General features: G+C 37.6%; 1 protein-coding gene across 1 annotated transcript in view; it reads right to left on the bottom strand.

The window, feature by feature from the left end:
* The window catches only part of SMIM14 (small integral membrane protein 14), a 66,756-nt gene that overhangs the window by 10,404 nt on the left and 30,023 nt on the right, over nucleotides 1-26,329 (bottom strand). The window contains exon 3 of the mRNA XM_069068239.1: nucleotides 15,091-15,139. Within this exon, the coding sequence (XP_068924340.1) occupies nucleotides 15,091-15,139 (49 nt within the window). The remainder of the gene's footprint in view (nucleotides 1-15,090; nucleotides 15,140-26,329) is intronic.

Raw genomic sequence — 26,329 nt, 5'->3', positions numbered from 1 at the left:
CTCCATACCCACAGCTGAAGCCTCAACCGGGAATATGAACTGGTCTCAAGCACAGAAAGCATTTTTAGAAGAGGCTCAAGAAGGACTTTGAAAACCAAATTAGAGAAGAAGATAAAATGAATAATTCTTTAAAATCAAAATTGTGAAATTAGAAAAACATTACAATGAAGAAAACAACTCCTTAGAAAAATGTGTGAACTAAAAATGAAATCTGAACATATGGAAAAGGAGCTTCAAAAACTAACCAAGGAAAATAATTTGCTAAAAATGAGAATCAACCAAATTGAAGCTAATGACTCTATGAGGCACCAAGATTCAATCAAACAAAACATCAAGAATGAAAAATTAGAAAAAGAGGTAAAATATCTCAATGGAAAAATAACTGACCTGGAACACAGATCCAGGAGAGATAATCTGAGAATCATAGGCCTACCAGAAAATCATGATGAAAAAATGAGCCTGGACAACATCTTCCAATAGCTCATCAAGGAAAACTGCCCTGAGATCCTAGAACCAGAGGGTAAAATAGAAATTGAGAGAATCCACCGGACAACTCCTGAAAGAGATCCCAAATTGAAAAGTCTGTGAAATGTGGCCAAATTCCAGAACTATCAGGTAAAGGAGAAAATACTACAAGTGGCCAGAGAGAAAACTGTATGTATAAAAATATTTATAATGGCTCTTTTTGTGGTGGCAAAGAATTGGAAATCAAAGGGATGCCCATCAATTGGGGAATGGCTGAACAAGTTGCGGCATATGGATATAATGGAATACTACTGTGCTATAAGAAATGAGGAGCAGATGGACTTCATAATAACCTGGAGAGACTTATATAAACTGATGCTGAGCGAGAAGAACAGAACCAGGAGAAATCTGTACGCAATCATAGACGCACCATATGTGTGACAACAAATTTCAATAGACTGGGCTCCTCTCGGCAATGCAGGGTTATAAGTCAACTCCAAAAGACTCATGATGGAAAGGGATATCCACATCCAGAGAAAGAGATGCTGGGTCTGAATGCAAACTGAAACAAACTACTTGCTGTGTTTCTTTTTCTTGTTTTGTTTTGTTTCTTCCTTCCCACTGATCATTCCATCAGTTATAATCCTTCTTTACAACCTGACTAATGATTAATGTGAAGATATTTGTAGATCCTATATTCGAGTGCATGCCGCCATGATGAGGGAGGGGAGGAAAGAAAGGGGGAGAAAATTTGAAACGCAAGGGACTGTGGAACTGAATGTTGTAATCTACAAGTAAATAAACCAATTTAATTTTAAAAAAAAGTACATATGACAGCATTCACAAACAGATAAATGGTTAAAGCATATAAGCAGTTTTTTAAAACAAGCAACAAAACCCCTCAATCATATGGAAATTTCTCCAAATCACGATTAAGAGAAATGAGATTTTTAAATAACTGAGGTTTCATCTCATACTCAAATTCACTTAAATGATAAAAATCAATGTTAAAAAGGCTATTCATATACATATGAAAATAATGGTGTAGTTATGGAGTGATTCAACTATTCTTGAAAACTATATGGAATCAGGTAAAGAAAAGCCCTAAAATATTCACACCCTTTGACCCAGCAATCCTACTACTGGTCATATACTTTAAAGAGGGTCTAAGACTTCTCTGTCTCTGACCTATACACCAAATGTTCATTTCATAGTAGTATTGCTTTTTAATGATAACAAACTGAAAACAAAATATCTGCCAAAACTGGGGAATGACTAAATAAACTAAGGAATATTAATATGACATTATAGTATAAGACAGATATAAGGAATTTTCAGAAAACTTGAGAAAATCTTATGAACCAATGCAGAGAAAAGAAAGTAGAATCAAATGCAACACTCATGATCACAGAAATGTAAAAGCCATAAACACTTAAAGACATAAAAAATTCAAGTTAATGTGTGATCAATCTTAATCCTAGAGGACTGATGAAAATCTACATCAGTCTATTGCTAGGTGGCAGACGATAGATGTTAAACACAAGAGTCAAATGATTGATGCTCTGTTTTCTTTATTTAACTTCTTGCTAGAAGAAAGGGTGTTTAATGGATGTGGTGGTTTCTGGCAAGTAATATAAAATGGATGTGGTGGTTTCTGGAAGTAATATAAAAATAAACTTCAGAAGCATCAGTAACACTTTTAGTTAAATGTGAATTTTACCTATACCAGTATTATTTGCAAAGAACTGAATATCTATTCGGTCTTACACATGACAAATGAATAAAGAAGTGATGTTAACATCTATGGAATGGAATACTAAATCATTCACCAAAATCTAAAAGGAATAAAGATAGGGGATAATGCAAAAGAAAGAAGGCAAAACAGAAGAACAAGTCCAGACCAGTTCTAGATCTAGGATACTCTGAGTAGTACACACAATGACAAACTATGTGAAAGAAAAAAAAAACATAGATATGAAGGTAAATGAACAAAGAAAATAGAAAAACAGAAATTTTGATAGGGACATACTGCTCTTTGTGTAAACAGTTGTAAATATGTTTACTTAGATTTATTAAAGTTAAGTACCAATACTTCTGAAAATTCCATTCTTAAACATTATTTTAAAAAAATTTAGTTCCAAATTTTCTCCTTCTCTCTAGCCCCTCCCCATCCATTGAGAAGGCAAGCAATGATATCAATTACATACGTGAAATTATGTAAAATATTTCTATATTAACTATGTTGGGGAAAAAGGAAGAAAAATAAGGAAAGTAAAAAAAATTATGCTTAAATTTGCATGTAGAGTTCATCAATTCTTTCTCTGGAGGTGGATAGCATTTTTCATCATGAGTCCTTAGGAACTGTCTTGGATCATTGTAATGATAAGAATAGCCAAGTCATTCACAGCTGATCATGGTACAATATTATTGTAACTGTGTACAATATTCTCCTGGTTCTGCTCATTTCATTTTGCATCAGTTCTTACTAGTCTTCCCAGGTTTTTGAAACCATCCTGCTCATCATTTCTTATAACCAGATAGTATTCTGTCATAATCAAACACCACAACTTGTTCAGCCATTCCCTAATTGACGGGTATTCCCTCAATTTCCAATTCTTGACAACCACAAAAAAAGCTGCTATAAATGGTCTTGTACAAATAGGTCCTTCCCCTTTCATGTCTTTGGGATACAGACTTAGTAGTGGTCTTTGCTTGATCATCAAAGGCTATGCACAGTTTTATATGAACTTTCTCATCTCAAATATCTTAGATGTTTCTTTGTATTTTCTTCTCCATAATATTATTTATATATTGGCTTATTTTGGTGTCCTACCACCCCTACCATACAGTAAAAATTATAGCTAATATAGTTTTATTCTTAAAAGTCTGCAAAGCAGAGGTGGCTAGATGGCACAGTGAATAGAGTACCAGCCCTGGAGTCAGGAGGACCTGAGTTCAAATCCAACCTCAGACACTTAATACTTACTAGCCATGTGACCCTGGCCAAGTCACTTAATTCTCAATTGCCCTGTCTTCCATGTCTACACTGCTAGTTAGTTTTAGAAGCAGGTTATGAATATACATTTTCCTGCCTCCCAAGTCCTATATCTAAGGTTGTTCCTAGGGAAAGGCAATTGAAATTTTGCCACAAAGCACAGCATTTAAGAGGTTAGAACACTTAAAAGTTAGAAGTTTAAGGAAGTTAGAAAGTTAAGAAGTTAGAACACTGAAAAACTCTTAGCAGGTAGAAACAAGCATAGTTAGTAGTTTAGCAAAAACTGTTAAAACAAGAAACTATCAGACAGTAAGCCAGGGTAGGCTCCATCCCTTTCCACAAAGTTCCTCCTCCCTCATCAATTCTTTTGGGGGTGGGGTGTGTGTGTGTGTGTGTGTGTGTGTATGTGTGTGTGTGTTGTGTGTATGTGTGTGTGTGTTTGCCCGCTCAAGCATTGGCCTAAGACCATGGTATTTGGTTCTATACAACCTCCCTGCCCCAGATTTGGAGGCCTTTGTGTGGCAAATCCTGCAGGCAGTGCCCCTTTGCAGCATTTGACCCAGGCATAAAAATACCTCATTACCACTCAGACTCTTTATGACTCCTTGCTGTTTCTATGCCTCTGTTTTCTTGATGAGCTCTGGCACATAGTAGGCATGTAGGAAATGCTGTTGCATTAAAGTTAAGCTAGTTCTTTTCAGAAGAAGACTCCCTTATTTGAATCATTCTTTTTAAGCAATCGGGGTTAAGTAACTTGCTCAAGGTTACACGACCAGTTATTTCTGGGTGTGGTGCTGAGTATCTGAGCCCAGATTTGATCCCCAGGTCATCCCGACACTGGAGCCCGTGCTCTTACTCGCTGAGCCACCTGGCCGCCCCTCAGCAATTGGGGTTAAATAACTTGCTCAGGTTACACGGCCAGGTGTTTCTGGGTGGGTGCTAACTGTCTGAACCCTGACTCGATCCCCAGGTCATCCTGACACTGGAGCTGGTGCTCTTACTCGCTGTGCTACCTGGCCACCCCCTGAATCATTCTTTAGAAGTTTGTCATTTATATGATGGAAGATTTTGGAATGTCAGAGATTCAGTTTAGATCTCACATTTTATGACTATATTTTTATTACTGGAAAAAAGAAGTTTTGTCATGGTGTCCCCTTTAATAACAGCATTCTAAGCTCCTCCTCTTCCCATGTTTAATACTAATACTTAATTCTCATATTAAAATAACCAGGGAAATTAATTATTTTAATAGCTTCTTATCTAGTCTGTGCTCCAGCCTCAATTCTTAGCAGTTGGCTTTCCTCATATAAAAGATATGATTACCTAAAATGTCCTTTTCCTTCAAAAGGCCACTTTCCCTCCCCTCCTAAGTCAGGAAGAAGAGTACTCTTTCCACTTTTAATCTCAACCATCCCATCTCTGCTGAACGTCTCATCTCTCTTTATGCACTGTCTTGTCTATTTCCTATAAAGATTCTCAGCACTCCCTTACTCTTAAAAAAAAAACAACTCTACCCCCATTTAATAATAATAATAAAAACCCAAACCAAAAAGCTTTATCTTTCCTTACTTCTAATCCCAAAGCTACTGAACTGCCCTCCTTTTAAACAGAAAGAAGGCAAATGGAGGGGTCATCAGGGTTGAGCAAGGGTAAAAAGTAAGAGATACAAAGGTAGAAGACAATATAAATCAATATAAACACATAGATGAACTGGTTAACTATACAGTCAAAATTATGGAGTTAGAAAGTGAAGCTACACTACAGCAGGGGTGATAAAGTAAAGACCACAGGAGTGGCAGGGCTGGGGAAGGGTGAGGGGTTACATGTGAGATGGACAGAGACCCCTAAAAGAGTCAGGGTTTTCCTACTATCAGCAACCTCAGGGAAATGGAACCAGTACAAAAGATCTCTAAACTTGCTAATACTAGGCACTATCCCAAGATTTGAGTTCTCTGTTCAGTATCAATTGGAATTAGGTGACTATTAAGCTGGGAATCAATTCTTTGTGAAGGTCCCAGAAGTATATCTGTCACTTTCAAATCACTGGGCCTGGAAATAGTGAGGTAAAATACAGCCTATCATGAACAGACAATCTCCACCTCTTCCCCCCTCCCATTTCGTGCAAGTCCCAGACCAAACTGGTACTGACAACAACTCGAGGGTTTGGGGCAGGAATTGAAGTGGTTTTGAAAATTCTGGGGTGAGATTTCACTATTTTATAAAAACTTCTGTGAAAAAAAAGGACAGCAGTTTGGAAATTAGATTTAGCCCAACATTTTACAACAAGATGAGTTCTAAACGGATAAAAGACCTCATAAACATATTAAAGAAACAGAGAAAAAAATGACCCATTATATCTATGTTAAGAAAAAAAAGAGCATACTAAGGCATAAAATGTTTTTAGCATAGTAAAATTTGGTTTGAAGGTGACCAACCACTTGCCTCTCACCACTGCATTAAAATGCAACGAAGGAAGGAAAAGGAAATAAAAGCATTTTTCAGTCCCCTACCACTTTACTACCAGGCACTGTGCTAAGTGCTTTACAAATGCTATCTCATTTGATCCTCATGACAACCCTGGGAGGGGAGGTATTATTATTACCCTCATTTTACAGGTGAGGAAACTGAAGCAGACAGAGGTTAAATGACACGTCCAGGGTTACAGAGCTAGTGTCTGAGGCCACATTTGAATTCAGGACATTCTGACTCTAAGCCCAGAGTTCCATCAGCTGTGCCACCCAGCTGCTTCTAATGGAGTATTTTGATTTAAGGCTTAATCCAGAAACCTAACATTTTTAGTTATTACAAACAGGCTTCGCTGCTAAAACCTCATATGAGATGGAAAACACACAGACAGCATCACTCTGACTGCCCGCTGTTCACTAACTAAAACACTGCTGATTCCATGGAATTTCTTCAAATCTAACAAAATGAAGTTAAGGTGTCTTTTCTGTGCCTAGTACAGTGCTGTATACTGTGGCGGGATACACAAGAAATAGGATGTTTCCTGTCCTCAAGGAACTCAATGATAAAAATGACATGTGAGATACTAACTAATCCAATAAATAAATGCTGGGCTGCTGTGGGAGAGACTTAGACTCAGGGATTCTTAACCTGGGATCAAGAACTTGTGAAAAACTGTTTTTTACATGCAACTGGGAAATAAGATATATAGGCAATGGGGTACAGAAATCCATCTTGCTCTACGAGAAAGAGGGGAAACTGGGGGGGCATGTAAGAGAGGGCAGATTGGGAAAGGGGGTATTCAGTATGCTTGCCATCGTGGCGTGGGGAGTAGGGAAGAGATGGGAAGAAAATCTGTAACTCAAAATCTCTGGGAAATGAATGTTGAAAACTAAAAATAAGTTAAAAAAAAAAGAAGCTGTGAAAAGATTTCAGGAGGTTCAGGAATGTGGATAAGAAAATGGTACATTTTTATTTTCACTAATCTCCAACTGAAATTAAGCATTTCTTTCAATTATTTAAAAACATGATTCTGAGAAAGGGTCCATGACACAAAACATTAAGGACCAAGGAGTCCCTTCTGACTCAGGGGGAAGAAGACCATGACAGCTAAAGCAGTAAGGAGACGCTTGGTCCGAGTGACCTGGTGCACTAGAATGAGCTCTGATCGGACGCATGAAGACAAGCCTGTGCAGCCTTGGGTCACTCCCTCAAGTTTTCTGGGTCACAGCTACTGTGTCTACAAAACTAACCTCTAAGGTCCCTTGAAGCAATGAGTAGATATATAATCCTCGGATTAGGAATGAAATGAGACTGGGGCTGGCTGGTTTATGAATGGGCAAAAGCTAGAATGAGTCATCCACCCGAGGCAATAAATACCCATTTAAAAGTCAATTACACAATAACCACATTTTCTGTGACTAAATATTTAAATGTATTTAAATGTGCAAACTTAATCAAACGAACAATGTTGGAAAAGGAAACTTTTTTAGAAATGTATTTTGTATTGGAGAACATACATTAACCTGATACACTTTTTTTTTTCCATTAGAAATGTGTTGTTCTCCAATTTGGTACAATTTAAATAATCAATTTAATTGGAACTTTTGGAGTAGAATCTACGTCCAACTTAACATTAGTCTTTTTCCTTCCCATCAGCTCCCAATATTTAACAACCAAAAAATGTAATTTTGTGGAGCTTTTTAAAAATATAAAGGCTGCATTAAAATTCTTATTATGAATGAATTTTAAAAAGGTTAGTTATACAATGGATTGTGTTGCAAATTTAAAGAGGCTTAAACTCCACCTCAAACCTTACTACACATGTGACCCTGAGCAAGTTATACTTAATCTCTCTGAGCCTCAATAGCTCCAGGTGTAAAGAGAGATGATATCATCTCACAGAGCTATTGTGAGCTTGGCAATGAGAAAATATGTGCACTCAATGAAGATGAGTTGCTATTATTATCTAAGCAAGGTGCTGTAGAGGAGACTGGTCTAAAATGAATAGGGATTCAAAGTCAAGAATAATGGGAGACAAGGTTCCAAAGATAAATTTATGAAAACAGTTCTCATCTTACAGAAATTCATTTTTTTAATTGAGTAGATTTTGCAAGTATTTTAGGGAGATTAATCTTAACAATGGTGAGTATTAACAAAGTTAGTAGAGACAGGTGGTACTAGTTAGTAGTGAGGTAACGAAATAAGTAATTAGGTAGCAGGTGTAATGCAAAGGACAGGACAAAGCCAAGAGCAAGAACAAACAAGGCAACGATAAAAGAGGGAGAAGTTAAAAATGACAGAGGTTTTGGGCCTAAAAAAACAGAAGAATGGTGGTGAAGAGATCAGAAATGAGGGAGTTGGGAAGAATACTTGGTTTGGTGGGAATAATGGAATGGGAATAATTACTTTTCCATATTTTACTTGAAGACATAGGAGCTCCCTCTTTACAAATTTTATGTCCTAAACAAAGCTAGAAATTTGGGGTTAGAACTTTTTTGGGGGGCTAAAGACACAATAGGGAAGCTTGAACATAAAGGCTGAAGACTGATATTAATAATGTGAAGGGTAGAAGACTAAGCCTTGGGATTGAGTAAAAGAAGAACCAAATGCAGTACAGTATCCAAGGTAACAAGGAAAGAAATTTCAGAAAGGCTATGTTTAACAGGATCAAATGCAGGAGCTCTTAGAGGAATGAGAAAAGGTCATCAGATTTAGGCAAAATGAAAATGGTCAACCACCACCAAAAAAAGCAGATATATTTTATGTGAACAGTGAAACTCAAGTAGATATCTAGCTCCCATTATATAGCGTTTCAAGTCTTACAAAGAAACTTCCCCAACAAAAGCCTTATGAGGTATACTTAGAGCCTATAAGCAAGCACATGAGGTTTTCCAAGCATGGCTTTTTCACGCTGTAATGTGTGATACAACAGAAGTGACTAGAAAACCAAAGCTACCACACGAAACATGAAACCCTAAACATTTCTGATATCCATTTACCTAAATATTACTGTAACCACAAGGTCCTGGGACTTCAAAGTTCTCAAGTTCAACTTCTCTTCCTAATCGTAAGTCCTGGCTATATAGCACATTCCTAATAAGTGACTGTCCAGACTTTGCTTAAACCAAATACAAATGTAAAAACAACAAAATATGCTCAAGAATAACACTTGAAACTGTAAAAGAAGGGAGAAACGGTTAAAGGGGAGCAATAAAAGAGAGGCTAGAGAGTATAATTCAAATTTTGTTTAATACACTGCTGGGCTCTAAATTCTCCATCTTAGGTCTAAGGACCAGGAGAATCTAATAACCAAAGGAAGATGGTAGGCAAACATCAAAATGAGTTCTATAAAAAGACTGCCAATGAAGCTGCAGTGAGAGTTCATCTACAGGGATTAGTCTTTATGTAATTTGGGCAGCTCGGTGGTGCAGTTGATAACAGTGCTGGGTCTGGAGTCAGTAAGTTCAAATATGACACTAGCTGTGTGACCCTGGGTAAGTCTTCATCTGCAAAATGAGCTCAAGGAGGAAATGGCAAACCAGTCTAATATCTTTGCCAAGAAAACTCAAAAGGAGGTCACAGAGAGTCAGAACCAACTGAAACGAAAGAACATCATCAACAACATTACATAATCTAGATTGAGACTTTTCATTTATAAGAATGGGGATTTATTTGGTTCCCAGGTGCTGTTAGCTCCAAAGGTCACAGAATACGACCACAAATTTTTTTAAGATTCTTATTTCCCCAAATAGGCACGCAAGACTATTTTTCAACTGGTATAACTGGTTTGAGTATTAACACTTAAAACAACCAAAGATATCTGAGATGATGCTCACAGCTTTCATAGGGCAAGACTGGTGATGAATAAATTATTCTCAGATCAGCACTTTTTCTTTCATTTAAAAAATTTTTATATTCAGTTTCAAATTCTTTCCCTCCCTTCAATCCCTCTCCCATAAACTAAGAAGGCAAGAAATATCATACCCATTATACACACGAAGTCATGCAAAACATTTCCACATTAGCTATGCTGCTCCTGCCCCACCCCCCAATGCTTTAATCTGAACCCAGAGTCCATCAGTTCTCTCTCTGGAAGTGCATAAACTTTCTCATCTTGAGTCTCTTGAAACTGTCATGGATCACTGAACTGATCAGAGCAGCTAAGTCTTTAAACAGCTGAACATCATTACAAAACTGATGTTATTATGCACAATGTTCTCCTATGTCAACTCATATAGTCTTCCCAGGTTTTTTTAAACCAAACCCTTCATCTTTTCTTCCTCCCCCATTTAATGTTTACTTTATTTTTCTCAATTACATGTAAATAAAAACCTTTAACATTCTTTTTAAAATTTCTAAGTTCCATATTCTCTCCTTCCTTCCCCTCCCTGAGAAGGCAAACAATTTGATATAGATTATATATATGTGCAATCATGAAAAAATTTTCCATGTTAGCCATATTGTAAAATAAAACAGACTAACCCCCCAAAGCCCAAAAATAATAAAAGGAAATAAAAAAGTATGTTTCAATCTGTACATAGACTGCAGTACTTCTCTCTCTGGCGGTGGACAGCATTTTTCAAGAGTCCTTTGGAAATGTCTTGGGATCATGTATTGCTGAGAATAGCTAAATCATCCACAGTAGATCATTAAACAATATTGCTGTTAACTGTGTATAACGTTCTCCTGGTTCTGCTAATTTTACTTTGTGGCAATTCATATAAGTCTCTCCAGGTTATTCGGTAAACATCCTGCTTGTCATTTCAGTTAACACAATAGTATTCCATCACAATTATGTACAACTTGTTCGGCCATTTCCCAATTGATGGATATCTACTCAATTTCCAATTCTTGGTAACCACAAAAAGAGCTGCTATAAATATTTTTGTACATATAGATCCTTTTCCTCTTTCTCTGATCTCTTTGGGTACAGTCCCAGTAGTGGCATTTCTGGGTCCAAGAGTATGCACAGTTTTATAGCTCTTTGCACAGAGTTCCAAATTGTTCTCCAGAATGCTTGGACTAGGTCATAACTCCACCAACAGTACTTTATTTTATGCCCCAATTTTTACACATTACCTCTAGTATCTGTCATTTTCCTTTTCTGTCATATTAGTCAATCTGATAAGGTATGAGGCAGCACCTCAGAATTGTTTTAATTTGAATTTCTCTAAACAATAATGATCTAAAACATTTTATATGATAATTGATAGTTTTGATTTCTTCTTTTGAAAACTGTTCATATTTGAATATCCCTTGGGGAATAGTTCTTATTTTTATAAATTTGGCTCAATTCCATATCTATTTGAGAAATGAAGTCTTTTTATCAGAGAAGCTTGCTGTGTTTCCCAGTTTCCTTTTTTGCTTTCTAATTTTGTACAAAAACTTTTTCATTTAATATAATAAAAAAATCATCCACTTTACCTCCCATCATCCACTCTACCTCTTGTTTGGTTATGAACTCTTCTTCCCTTATCTATAGATCTATCTGGTAATTTTTTTTCCATATTTCCCTAATTTGCTTACATCACCCTTTATGTCTAAATCACGTAGCCATTTGATACATGGGGCAAGATACTGGTTTATGCCTAGTTTCTGCCAGACTGCTTTCCAATTTTCCCAGCAGTTTTTGCCCTAATAGCTGGGATCTTTGGGTTCGTCAAACACCAGGTTACTGCAGTCATTTCCTTCTGCATACTGAGTAGCTAATCTATTCCACTCATCAACCACTCTATATTTTATCCAATACCAGATTGTTTTGATGATCATTGCTTTATAGAATAGTCTGAGAATAGTACTGCTATGATGCTTTTCTTATTTTTTTTATTACTCCCTTGAAAGTCTTGACCTTTTGTTTCTTCAGATAAATTTTGTTATTTTTTTTCAAGCTCTATAAAATAATTCTTTGGTAGTTTGATTGGCATGGCACTAAATAAATAAATTAATTTAGGTGTCATGTCATTTTTATTTTATTGGTTTGGCCTACCCATGAGCAACTATTATTTCTCCAATTATTTAGATCTGTGTTTTTGTGGAAAATGTTTTGTAAATGTACTCATATAAATCTTGTGGGTGTCTTGGCAGGTAAATCCCCAAGTATTTTATATCGTCTGCAGTTACTTTAAATGGAATTTCTCTATCTCTTCCTGCTGGGTTTTATTGGTAATATTTAGAAAAACTCAAGATTTATGTAGGTTTATTTTATATCCTGCAACTGTGCTAAAGGTAATTATCACAACTAGTTTTTTAGTTGATTCTCATCATATCATCTGCAAAAAGTGGTATTTTTTTTCTTATTGCCTATTCTTATTCCTTCGATTTTTTCTTTTCTTATTGTTGTAGCTAGCATTCCTAGCACAATAAGTGAATAATAATGGTGATAATGAACCAAATCCTGGCTTCACCCAGATCTGACTGGAGATGTTTTTAGTCTATTCCCATTACAGACAAAGCTCAGACCAGAGCAAATGGCTCACTGAAGAGCTATATCACCATTCTCATTTCTGCTTTTCCACCTTTACTGCATCCTTGGGATTACTGGTCTGCTCCTGTACATGAGTACTGGAATGGAGAATTTGAAAAGCAGAGTCTAGTTTTAGGAACTAGGAAACAAGACTTCATTTTTGGCTTATCATCTTAAGATGTTTCTAAAAGGAAGTAATTTTTGGGAGAAATTATTATTAATAACCAATTATTCAGGGGAGATTCAGAGCTCTCCCCTTCTTCTAAAGCCCTTTAAATGTTCAGTTCTTCAGAAGGACATTACTGATAATGAAATTGCATTAATTCTCCTAGATTTTGTTCAAGGCACTAACCTGCTGGAAGCTCAGGCTTGGGTAGGGTATAGTTTCTTTGAATTGATAGCCTAAAGCTATGGGCTGTCTGGTATAGAGATACTTTCCCAATACAAGAGATATTCAGCCCTTCCTTTTAATATAGCCCACCTCCAATCACACTAATTAGATTTGACTGGGTTTGAGGGACCACCTACAGTTCTGAAGGCAACAGAAATTATGATTCTACTCCACCAAAATGATTGTCTTTGGCCAAAGAGAGTAGACCAAATGACCGTATTTTATTAATAACCTGCTAGCCTTATTGATAAAATGATTAAATTACCCACAAACTATGTATCTCAGACTTTTTTAAACATCACAGTTACAGACAAAAAATAAAAATCAGAGCCCCATTTATCTCTAAACCCTTTTCTGTGTGTATCCCTATTGTTAGGGTGGGGTCCAAATATAAGGAAAATACTAGCTTGAGAACCATCAAGTGAATATATACTCAGGTTCTACATTTTTCAAAATTTCTTACTTGTGGGTCCACACAAATAGAATTCAGCTACAAAGCTCTACCTCCTACCACCAGTGCTACCTTGTTCTACCAAACCCTACCTTCCTTCTCATAGAGAAGAGAACACAGGAAATCTACCTAGGGCAAATATGCAGGTAAATATAGAGTTTACTATAAAAACAAAACCAATAATGAACTTCCTAACAATTACAGCTGCATGAAAAAAAAAGGTGGTCAGGGCTAGCTCAGGAGGTCATGGGTTCACTGTTGCTGGAGGTTTCTTCCTGCCAAGGAGAGCTGACTTGTCCAGTAGATATTCTCGTTCAAATACCAGTCTAACCAGAGGGGCTCTGAGGGCCCTTCCAGCACAGATTCTATGATTACTGAAAGGAGATATGTGGGGGCTTATAAGCCTGGTGTGCCATCAGAGAGGGTAGAGCCAGAAGCACTAAAGACCAGGGGGCATAGATGTACCTGGATGAGGAAAAAGGTCTCCCGTCATGGGTCAGGAGCTCTTGAGGCAACAAGCAGAGAGAAAGAGCTCAGCAGCTTCTCTCTCTAGCCCCAACTGTTCCCAACCAATCCCCTAAGGGACCTCATCAGAGGTCTTTAAAACTTGTGGCTGGGGATGCAGTTGGTTGGGTTCTATGTAAGCACCACCGCTTTTCTATACACAGTGCCTCCCTCACCACTACCAGTGTGGTAGATAGGTAGCACAAGAATCATTACTGTGGTTTTCACAAGAAGAAACTGAGCCCCAACAGCGAAACTGAGGATAAAGAGCCTCAGTGGAGTACGTCTGCTGGCACTGGGGCCAGAACTTGCACATGCAGAATAAAAAAGTCATATTCTTCCCACTCCCCTGCAATGGACAAAAGCAGACCTAACTTGTAATTCCGTGAAAGGAAAGAAACACAAGTCGCGGAAAAAACAAGTTTATCTTGATATGACCTTTGTACTTTTCATGCTCTGAATTACAAGCTTGACACAAACAAAGGTCCTGGTAAAACAAGTGACTGAATGTGGTTTTGTATAATTTTTGCACTGTGCCTTCGAACACACAAACATTTTGTCATTTTTCACAATTATCTTACTGTGAAATAATAATGGTATTATCATATAACCATATTCTTGCATCTTGCAGACTTGTAGTAGTGTAAGCATGATGCGTTTTCCATAAAAGTAGGTGGTGCTTTTATAACACTATGTGAACTTTCAATTGTTACATGAAATCATTTGATCCTAACAATCTTTAGATAAAGTATAATAATCATTCTCGACATCTTACAGAGCAGGAAACTGAGGCTCAGTGGAGTTGAATGACCTGACCTAAGCCAGTCAATCAGTCTTCTGACTTCAAATTCTGGGCTCTCTCCCTCATACTACAGCTGCCCAGGAAGTCCAACACATTCAATCCTATTCTGAAGGGCAGCTGATACTTGCTCTTTCTCCATGGTTCTCATTTCATACATACAGACAAAAGGTGATAAAGATACTCAGACAAATGCCTATTTCCAGATTTATTACAGAGGACCTTTCTTATAAAGCCCATGTTGGGGAAAACACAATACCTACAGGACCAGTATTAGATCAGGTTTTTTCATGCTACATTTGAAGAGACATCATTTGACACTAAGTCTATGCAAGAATCTGTGTGGTTCTTGCTGGGTTCTAGTATTCACATTAAATGAGCTTGTCAAACTGAAATTCTGCTTCCCCAGAGCAGCCTTAACACAAGGAGTAAGCAGTAGAAATTATTTTTTTCTCTCCAATAACTGGGGTTTTCAAGCATTGTGTAACTTCTTAGCCCTTATGGGGCCTCCCCCACACACACTGATACCTCCATCACCAGGAGCACAATTACTCACATTCCTGAAGGCATTCTGTGTCTGTACAGTAGGACTGGGACTGTCTCAACTGAAATGAACAAGAAGGAAAGGCAAGTTAGAGACAGAGTTTAAAAATGGTTTAAATTGTCTATGAATATTCTATGAGGGACCCAGTCATGTGGGCTACCCAGTCCAGCCTACACAAAATTTCATTATTGTATTTGTACAGTCATTTTTACTCGTATTAAGTCTAAACCATTTGGACCCCATTAAGGAATATGCTAACCCTTCTATTCCTACAGGACACCAGCCCAAATTAATTCTTTTATGATGACAAACAATATAGTCTGGGAGATGAGTGCTCTGTTGTGGGTGTGGGTGAGTCAGGGTACCCCTCCCAACCTGTTTAGTCACCTATAAAAAGAAAGTGCCATACTTATACTGCCCTCACAGGGTTATCGTGAGTAAAACACTTAATGAATCTGAAACAGTTCATACAGATGCCATATGAATTCTATTATATACACAATGTATACACAATATTCTCCCTTTCTCATCTCAAATCTCCTTGACATTTCCCACTCTCTTCCCCTTCCTTTCCTTTTCCTCAGACCCCAAAAGTCTTTTGACCAAAAAAAAAAATATCTTTAATGGCCACTGGGCCAGGCAAGGGACCTCATTCCCAGAGTATGTGCTGTGTGTTCTGCTTGGTGCTGGACCACATTGAAGAAGCTAAAGAGCATTCTTCTGGAAAGACTGGACAACTTGTAATGAGCAGAAGGGTCCACTTTCCAATCTGGAGCACGCACACACACAGATGGCCAGCCTGCTGCATGCTTACCAGGTGGTGGAAAGACAGAGGCCCTAACTAAACAAAGTGAGTCCCTTTCTTTTCCTCTTGCCTCCCTGGCTCCGTTCCAGTGTAGAAGATAAGGATGCAAGCCTTTGGTGGGAAGAGAGGACCCAATGGGCCTTTATTACCCTACTGGGGCCACTGTCACGGGGTCTGTGAGCACATGGCCCTGCTGTTGCTTCTTGTCTGTGTTTTGCCAATTCTTCCTGCTTTGTGGTAAATATTGGAGATGGGTAAAACCTCATGACCTTTGAAAGGTCAGAATAGCAAGTGCCAACAGTATGAGAGCTGAAGTACATGCTAGGATTTGCAGAATAGAGCCAGGCCATGATGAGTAATCTACATAACCTGGGGCAGTGGGAGCAGAAACAAGGGCTCATCCATCAATTATGACACATATGTAAGTGAACTTGGTGGGGTCAATGTTTTGTAGCAAATGCTTTAAGTATAAAACCATTCCTTCCATGGGACTGAAATGACAGATGGGAGAGTATGACTTTCTTGGTTCAGAAGGAAATGCTTTCTAATGTTTCTTCCTCTACCTCTGCAATAAATATGATTTTGTAAAAGCTAACAGATATTAGCTGGCTATGAAACCAGGATTCTAGTCACTGAAGGTTAACATTAAGGAGAACACACTAGAATGGGAAATGGTATTAGAAAAAAGTATCTCCAACCCCTCAAGGGCATCCTTAGAACCTTGAGAGGGATGACATGTAGATAGCCTAACTCTTTTTTGCCCTTTTTTTTTTGGGAGGGCAGTTAGAATTAAGTGACTTGCCCAAGGTCACACAGCTAGTTTTTTTGTATGTGTGTGTTAAGTGTCTGAGGTCATATTTGAACTCAGGTCCTCCTGACTCCAGGGCCAGTGCTCTATTACCTGCACCACCTAGCCACCCTGACAGCCTAACTCTTAAGACTTGGAAAGTATACATGTGGGTTGGGATAAGGATTCTCAAATCTTAAAAAAATTAATATATAAGAAAAATTATTCCTCAGCAGATAAACGGTTAAAGGATAGGAATAGGCAAGTTTCAAAAGAAAGAAATCAAACACTAAAAAAATCCTCCAAATCACTAATTAGAGAAACAGTAACTAAAGCAACTTTGAGATTGCATATCACGCCCACTGGATTGTCAAAGATTACAAAAGGAAAATAACAATTGCTGCAAGGGCTGTGAGAAACAGGCACACTCATATAATAATGTTGGGGGAGCTGTAAATTGGTTCAACCATTGGGGAAAGCAATTTGGAACTATGCCCTCTCTAACAGTTGCAAAACTTTAACTACCACAAATCGCTCTAGTATCAGGTCTACACTCCAAAGAGCAAAGAAAGAGGAAAAGAGCATATATATAAAAACAGTTCAGCTCTTTTATTTTTTGGTAGGAGTAAAGAAGACATGAAGGTGTCCATCAACTAGGGAACAGGTGACCAAACTATGGTACATGCACGTAACAGAATACTACCATGCCATAATAAATGACAACGATTGCTTAAACACATTTTTCAGAAATGGCCAATGCAAGAATTTTTCCTTCTTTATCCCCCCCCCCCCCGGGCAGGGGGTGAGGAAATGTGAAAAAGGAAAAAAATGCTTATTAATGAAAAAATTTTAATAAAAAAAAAAAAGGTGAAGTAAAAAATCCATCTTCTATTAGAGGTCTTTCCCAATCCCCACAGTTGCTAATGCCTTCTCTCTCAAGTGACCTTGTATTTAACTACTTTGTATGTGTTTCCATTTATTAACTTCAAGTTTTTGCTTATGTTTTTATGTGTACTTGGTTTCTTCTCCATTAAAATGTAAACCTCTTAAATGTAGAGATTGTTTCATTCTTTGTATCTGTATCTCAACTGCCTAGCACAGTGTAGGGTACACAAAGTATCGACTTTTTTTAGTAAGTACTTGGTGATTAACTGATCTCTGGATTTACAGCTACCCGTGTTTCCCCGGTAATAAGACCTATCCCGAAAATAAGCCCTCCCCTTACTGTGTAAGATTCCTCTAAAATAAGCCCTCCCCCGAAAATAAGCCCTTTTGAGATTGCTACTGTAGTGAAGGTGATCCCCTGCGCTACACGCTACATTACGGTACCCTCTGTATGCACCATCCCCCCACCCCAGTGAAACGCACACCGCCCTCCGAGCTGCATCCAATCAGAGCTGCAGCAGTGAGCGCGTCATCCTGTTCTTCCCCAGTGATTTGCTTGCTGGCGCCATTGAGAGCAGTGCCACGGAGGAGAGCTGAGGCAGGACAACATAAGCCCTCCCCTGAAAATAAACCCTCTGGTGTTTTTCTTTCCAAAAAAATAATAATAAAGTGTCTTATTATCGGGGAAACACGGTATAATCTTGTGAGAGAAGTACAATGTAATGAAAAGATGTAGGTCAGGGTTCAAATCCCATCTCCAATACTAAATCATTGCCAAAGGCAAATCATGGAACTTCTTCTAAAAAATAAATTTCTATTCATATCTTGTTTTCACATCATTTCGGTTTCCCAAACATGTAGCTTATTCTAGGTATCAGTTTACTCATATATCTACTATACCTGGAATATTATATATTAATATATGTAATATAATATATGATACTCATATATCTGATATACCTGTAATATTACATTGTGAGGATCAATGAAATTAGGTATATAAAGCATTCTTTAAGTGCCATACAGACATCAGCTTGCATGTGTTTCTTGCTCCTCTGGGTTCAAACCTTGGCTTTGTTTCTCCTGAACTTGTATGAACCTGGGCTTGTTTCCACCTCTATAAAATGAAAGGGGATGGACGAGCAAACACGAAGGTCTCTTTCAGTTCTAGATCTACAGAGGTCGCTCAATGAGGGTCACAAATGTAAGCTCCTTTGGGGCAGAAATAGTTTTGCTTCTGTCTGAATCAGCAGCACAGGGCATGGGTCGGAGTAGGTACCCTATGCACAACTGCTGAACCAAAAAAAAAACAAAAACTCATGACTTTCATGAAAAGCTAAAGATGCTTTGTGAGGCCTAGTTTTTAAAAGATCCACAAACGCCTTCATTACTGGTTTCTTCCAGTTTCAGCCCCAGGTCCTGGCTGTGTACGACCCATGCATAGCTCCTCTGACCTCCTCCTTAGTCTCTTCTCCCTTCCCCCTAAGTACAAACAGGTCTAGTCTTGTCTCTCTGTTCCACTTCCTCTCAATGAGCAACAAGACCCCTAGACATTAACGGTTCCAAGTCTGTTCTCAAAGTGTCCTCTTCTGTCCTCACCAAGTGCCACCACGTACACACTAGATCAATCTTGCATAGACAGAGGACCTGCTGCTACATCCCAAACCCTGACCCTCCCCCTAAGCAAAAGTCTGACTCAAGATTTTCCCTATCTAGAACCTTCTAGTACTGGTGACACCCAGGGTCAAACAGTACCTTGACCTATTGCTATAGTACCTTTCAGATTCAAAGGTGGCAAGGAAAGGTCACAGAGAACCTCAGGTCTATGTCACAGATGAAGAAGGAAACCCTAGTTGCTGGGGGATAAGCTCCAAATGGTGCACATATATGTATGTACATATAAGTGTGTATATATATATATATATATATGTATGTATGTATGTATATGTAGGTAGTGCATTTGCAAGGTACTTTACAAATACTATGCCATTTTATCCTCACACCAACCCTGGAAGTTAGGTGCTATTATTATGCCCATTTTGCAGATGAGGAAACTAAAGCAGAGAGAGGTTGAGTGACTTGCTCAGGGTTACACAGCTAACATTTGGGACTGGATTTGAACTGGTCTTCTAGATTCTGAGTCCCATGCTCTATCTAGGCATTGAGTTACCTAGCTGCCTAATCAAAGTTAAACTTGTTCCACTGGTGTTAAAGGCAATGTAGAACTGAAGGAACAAGGAAAAAAGGCTATGAATTTGGCTTGGATGAATACAAGTGATACTAATTATAGACATTTATATAAAGTACTTACTATTTATCTGTAATTATCATGCACCCAACAATGATTATGCATATGATTAGCCTGTGAATTTCATTACAACATTAAGCTCGATTTACTTATGCTCATCAAATACATAAATATGTTAAATCTTATTAAGAACCACCTCCATATGCAGTTTTAAGATATATTATAGTTGAGAATGCTGAAAGGTAGACATATATACAACGAATACAATACAGTGTTGAGATACTTATTAGTAATTGCAAACAACTCCCCTGCCCCATTTATAAATGATATCAAGATATTCTCGACATTGGGAATTGTCATTTGGCGTGGCAGTACTGTAAGTGATTTTAGGGATATCTTTACAAATACAAAAACATACCGTGCTTGCTCTCAAAGAACTTATACTCCCTACCGGAGTTAGAAAGGGGAGATACAGTACCAAAGGTAAATAGGTAAGTAAATACCAGATAATTTAAAGAAAAAATATTTACCACTGGGAAGATGAGGGAAGGCTTCAAGAAGGAGGTGGCTGAACCTTGAAGGAAGGGAAATTTCTGGTAAATATCAATTAGGCAAAAGTACATTCCAGGCATAGGAGAGAACTTGTGGAAATGCAGAGAAGTAGGAAAGAGAATGTTGAATCTAGAGAATCAGCTAATTAGTACTAGTTTGACCAGAATGCAGAGTATGTGAAATGAAGTACCACTGAATAAGGAGAGAATGGTAGGCTGGAGGCAGATTGTGGAAGGCCTTGAATTCTAGGCTGAGAGATTTGACCCAGAGTCTATCAATAGGGAGATGAAGACTTTGGGGGGCAGGGGTGACCCAGTCAAACCTGTAAGAATATTTGACAGTTAGGAGGTTAATAGACTAGAAGCCGGGAAAACAATTAGGAAGCTAATGACAGATGCTCATGAGGGCTTAAACTAAAATGCTGGCAGGGTAACTGGAGGAAGAAGATGAATAGGAAAAGTGCTAATAGAGATAGAATGATTTGATCACTGATTATATTTTTAAAGGATCATAGACTTTTATTTTATAAAATAATTACTTCTACATTAAACCATTCATATTTTAATGTTCACTCATGCCCTAATGAGACTCTGGAGCTTCTGGAAAAACAACTATTTTACTGAACTGTCATGGAGAATAAAATATGCCCCTATCTCTAAATTATTTACAATTCAAATCTTTGCTCTATTTCATTTGCAATCACTCCTGAAATGGTGAGAAAGAGGGAGCAGGGCATGGCATATTTCTTACATGAAGAATATGATTTCCAACAGCCCCCCCACATGAACACTACACACAAAGTCTTCCACAAGGTTCCATAACTGTCTAGGGCCTGGGCTCTTCCTTCAGCATGACCCTAAAAACATCACTGCTAGCAGTTTCAGGAATCGATCTCTGAAGATCCTTTGTAAGTGCAGGAAGAAACTTTTAAAATTTCATTACAACTAAAAAATTTCAGAATGACAATTAAGCAAGGCCTTTTTGCTTAATGCTTTCACTGCTTTTCCATCAGGGATATAAAAAAGTTTGTAACCCTCTCAATTAAAGGTAAGAATTAGTCCCAAGTCCAAACTTGCAACTATCCATCCTTGGTGTAAAGTGAACTCTCAGAAAAAGAAATCAACTATCTGGGACAGGTTAAATGGATCCTTTAACAAGACAAGTCTTTTTCTGGCTTAAGGAGGAAGTAATCTCCATGGAATAGTATTATTTATGGGTTAGAATTGCAGCCACTGACTAAGCTCTGAAACTTGCTTTGAGTCAACTTGGTTTAAATACACAATATATTGGCACAATATGCTGACACTTAACTTGGTATCCCTTGGTGTTCCTAATCACAATTTGCCACTTTGTGCTTTCATGGCTACTTGAAGGATTTTCTTTAGATATTTCTACATAGGTTACTTCAAAATCAGTCAAGTGGCAAAGGCCAAAGTCTCCCTCTTCTAGATGAGGATCACACCATTTGTGTTGCTGTAGCTCTTTCTTCCATAGACCCAGTTAGGCCAACTGATTAGATTACTGAGGAGGGTGGGTGGGAGATGGAGTTTCAACATGGAAAGAAAAAATCCATTTTGTAATATCAAAAATGCAAAAAACTATTACTTTAATTAATGTCCTTTCATAGTGATGAGTAACCCTCAAATATCTGTAGTGTGTCAGAAGAAATTAAAACAACATCTCTCCCAGATTCAAAGTGTCTGCTCCTGTTGGCTTTCACATAGAACCAAGAATTTTTTTTAAGTGGATGCAAAAAAATTGAGAATAATCATCATAGAATAACTTACAGGGCAAAAACCTGCAAACAGTGCTATACAAAGCAAACTATGCAGATAATCATCCTTGTCCCTTAGAAACAAACATGACATTTATTTTTTAAAAAAGCAGAGGGAGAAATCAAACACCTTTACTGTTAAATTTTAAAATCCCAACTCAAAGTAGATGAAATAGATGTTAAAGCAAAAACTAAAAGATCTACTAGATGAAGGCACACTACGAACAGTTATATAAAATAGGCTTTCATGAATAAGACTTCAGTCTTATTTACTTACTTCCTCAGAAAGAAGAGCAGAGTGCCATACCAATTAAGCTACCAAAGAATGACTTTATAGAGATAGAAGAAAAAATTTATCTGAAAGAACAAAAGGTGAAGAACAACAAGGGAATCAATTTTTTTTAAATGTGCAGAAAAAGTAGCCTAGTAGTTCCAGATTTCAAACTCTATTACAAAGTAGTAAGCATCAAAATAATCTGTTACTGGATAAGAAATAGAGTGGCAGATCAGTGGAATAGATTAGATACAGTAAAAAATGTCCATAGTAATCTAGTGCTTGATAAAACCAAGATCGAAACTTTTGAAGCAAGAACTCACCATTTGACAAAAATTACTGGGAAAACAGAAGAGCACTCTGGCAATTGCTAGGCACAGACCAACAGCTCACACTGTATACCAAGATAAGGTCAAAATGGATAAATGATTTAGACCAGAGGTGGGGAACCTGTAGCCTCTAGGTCTTCGGGTGCAGCCTTTTGACTGAGTCCAGGTTTTACAGAACAAATCCTTTTATTAAGGCGATTTGTTCTGTAAAGTTTGGATTTTGTCAAAGGGCCCCAGGGCCCCACTTGAGGACCTAGAGTGCCACATGTAGCCTTCAGGCTGCAGGTTCCCCACCCCTGATTTAGACATAAAGGGTGATATCATAAGTAAATTACAGGAGCATGGAAATGTACCTGTCAGATCTATGATAAGGGAAGAATTTATAACCAAATAAGAGAAAGAGAGGATTCATAGGAAGTAAAATGGATTTTGATCACACAAGTTAAAAAGCTTTTACACAAACAAAACTGAAGCAGCCAAAATTAGAAGGAAAACAGGAAACTGGGGAAAATATTTTGCAGCAAGTTTCTCTGATAAAGGCCTCATTTCTCAAATATACAGGGAATTGAACCAAATTTATAAAAATAAGAACTACTACCCAGCTGATAAATGTTCAAAGGATATGAAATTTTCAAAAAAAGAAATCAAAGCTATCAATACTCACATAAAAAAAACGCTCTAAGTCACCATTAATTAGATAAATGTAAATTAATATAACTCTGAGGTATAACTCCCACCTATCAGATTGGCTAACATGACAGAAAAAGAAAATGACAAATGTTGGAGGTGATGTGGAAAAACTGGGACATTAATGCACTGTTGGTAGAGTTGTGAACTGGTCTAACCATTCTGGAGAACAATTTGGAACTATACCCACGGAGCTATAAACCATGCATACTCATTTATCCAGCAATACAACTACTAGAACTATATCCCAAAGAGATCAAAGAAAAGGGAAAAGGACTTATTTGTATAAAAATATTTACAGCAGCTCTTTTTGTGGTACAAAGAATCAGAAATTGAGGAGATGGTCATCAACTGGGAAATGGCTGAGCAAGTTGTAGTATATGATTGTGATGGAATATTATTGTTCTGGATGGTTTTGGAAAAGCCTGGAAAGACTTATATGAACTCATGTAAAGTGAAGTGAGCAGAACCAGAAGAACATTGTACACAGAAATAGCAATATTTTATGTTGATTAATTGTGAATGGCTTTACTATTATGACAAAGAATAATACAAGATAATTCCAAAGGACTCATAGTGAAAAAGATATCCACTTCCAGAGAGACTGATGAACTCTCAGCTCAGACTAAAGCTGACTTTTTTAACTTTATTTTTCTTGGGTTTTTGTGGGTTTTCTTCTGCAACACAGCTAAGCGAAGTAGGTTTTACATGACTTCACATGTATAATCAACGTCATGTTTGCCTTCTTAAATGGGAGAGGGACTGAAAGGAGACAGAAAATTTGAAACTTAAAATTTTTTTAAATGAATGTCAAAATTTTTTTTACAGGTGACTGGGAAATATTTAAGGAAATAAAAATATATTCATCAGTTAAGGGGGGGAAAAGAATGGTTGATATTCTCCATATTTAGTCACAAAACAATGTTACATATGAGAATTTGGGGATCTAAGAGACACTGTTTGGAAATATCAATGAATCTTCGGCTCTCTACCAAAACAATCCTGATTTTTAAGGGGTGGCATGTATAAAGGATAAAGACATCTTGGTTTTAGAGTCAGCAGAGAAGGGAACCAAGTATGAATTCCATCACCAGTATTTATTAAGGATGTGACCAAAAACTTCATTTTAACTTCTTTGAGTTTCAATTTCTGTTATTTGTAAAATTCAGATAATACCACTAGTACTATTATTATTCATAAGGCTCTGAAACTTCACTGACTACAAAGATACAAAATTAAGAAGAGACTTTATTTTCTGAGTGATGTTTATCAGTGGCTTACTACAAGCTGAAATTGCCCTTGAAAGTAAAGTGGCTCTATAACAGGACAAGAACGGATGAGATTGGGGAAGTCAGGTAGCACAGCAAGTAAGAGCACCGGCCCCAGAGTCAGGACAACCTGGGATCGAATCCAGGCTCAGACACTTAGCACCACACCCAGAAAATAGCTGGCCCTGTAACCTTGAGCAAGTTACTTAACCCCAATTGCTTTAAAAAAAATTGGATCAGATTTCCCAATTTTTAGATTTGTTAAAATTGGAATCTGCCATTAAACTAGGAGCTCCATGAGAACCAGAGACCATTTTTTTTTTTTGCTTCTTTGTTTCACCATGATTAACACAGGGCTTTGGCACTCAGTGTGTTTATAAATGTTTATTGAAGACTGACTGCCATTCAAAAATGTGTGAATTTAAATTGTTTTCTGCAAGTATCACTGAAGCCAGGGGGAATATTTCTCTTAAGTTCTCTGTCATGTTTCCAGTTATTTTCATTTCTAAACAAGCAAACATTTGGGGTTCCTCTACTTTTATTTTCAGCTTTCACAATGACCTTCCAGTATACAGTAACTCAACAACTTTTAAAAGGTTTTTTAAAAATCCTTCATTCTCACTGTCATGCCCACTAGGCCCAGCTCCCAACATCTTGACACCGAGATTATTGAAATGTTTTCCTATCTACTTTTATTGCCTCCAGGTCACCCTTACTTTGAGGCCACCAGATGGCAACAGTGGGTATGAATGTTGGACTTGGAATAAGAAAGACCTGAGTATTATTACTGGCTCAGACGCTTACTTAATAGCTAGGTGACTCTGGGCTTAATATTTTTCAGCCTCAGTTAACTAATCTGTAAAGAGGAAATAATGATAATGCCCATCTCACATGGTTTTGGGAAGGATCCAATGAGAACATACAGTGTCTCAAAGTCTTAGTGCACTTGTAAGCCTTAATAGCTGCTCCCCTTAATTCTCTCTTGCTTGTTTGTACCAATGGCTCCTTAGTGCATTATGACATAAGATAATTTTCCTTAACCTTCTCCCTACTTCCCAATATATTTCTCTTCCCCTCCCTTTCTATTCATCTTTTAACATCAAGACATCACAAAACCAGTTCCTAGGCATTCTAATTAGACTCCCTCTATGACCCTTAATGACAGGGTTCAAAGGAGACAAATAAAACATCTCGCCATATTAGAATATAAGCATTTTATCCTTGTTTGGTCTTTTATCATTGTTGATGTTTACCTTTTTATGTTTCTCTTAACTCCTATGTCTGACTGTCAAAGTTTCTATGCAGCTCTATTCCTTTTATCAGGAATGCTTGAAGTCCTCTATTTCAGTAAAGATCCATTTTTTCCCACAGCAGGATTCTACTTTGTTTTGCTCAGCAAGCTACTTTTTGGCTGTAGTCCTATCATATCCTTTGTTTTCAGGAATATCACAATCCAAGCTCTCTGCTCCTTTCGAATGGTGGCTGTAAAATCATGCGTGATCTTTCCTGTGGCTCCTTAGTATGTGAAATATTCTTGGATCCTTACAGTTCTTCTTTGACCTGGTAGTTCCCGATTGGGCATTCTCTTTCCTAGGAGTTTTTATTTTGGGGTTTCTTTCAGGAGGTGACCAGTAGATTCCTT

Source organism: Petaurus breviceps, unplaced genomic scaffold (assembly GCF_028583685.1).
Source record: "Petaurus breviceps papuanus isolate PSGF00001 unplaced genomic scaffold, PetGlider_PUasm1.0 140, whole genome shotgun sequence".
NCBI classification, from domain to species: domain Eukaryota; kingdom Metazoa; phylum Chordata; class Mammalia; order Diprotodontia; family Petauridae; genus Petaurus; species Petaurus breviceps.
This window is presented reverse-complemented; position numbering and strand designations above follow the sequence as displayed.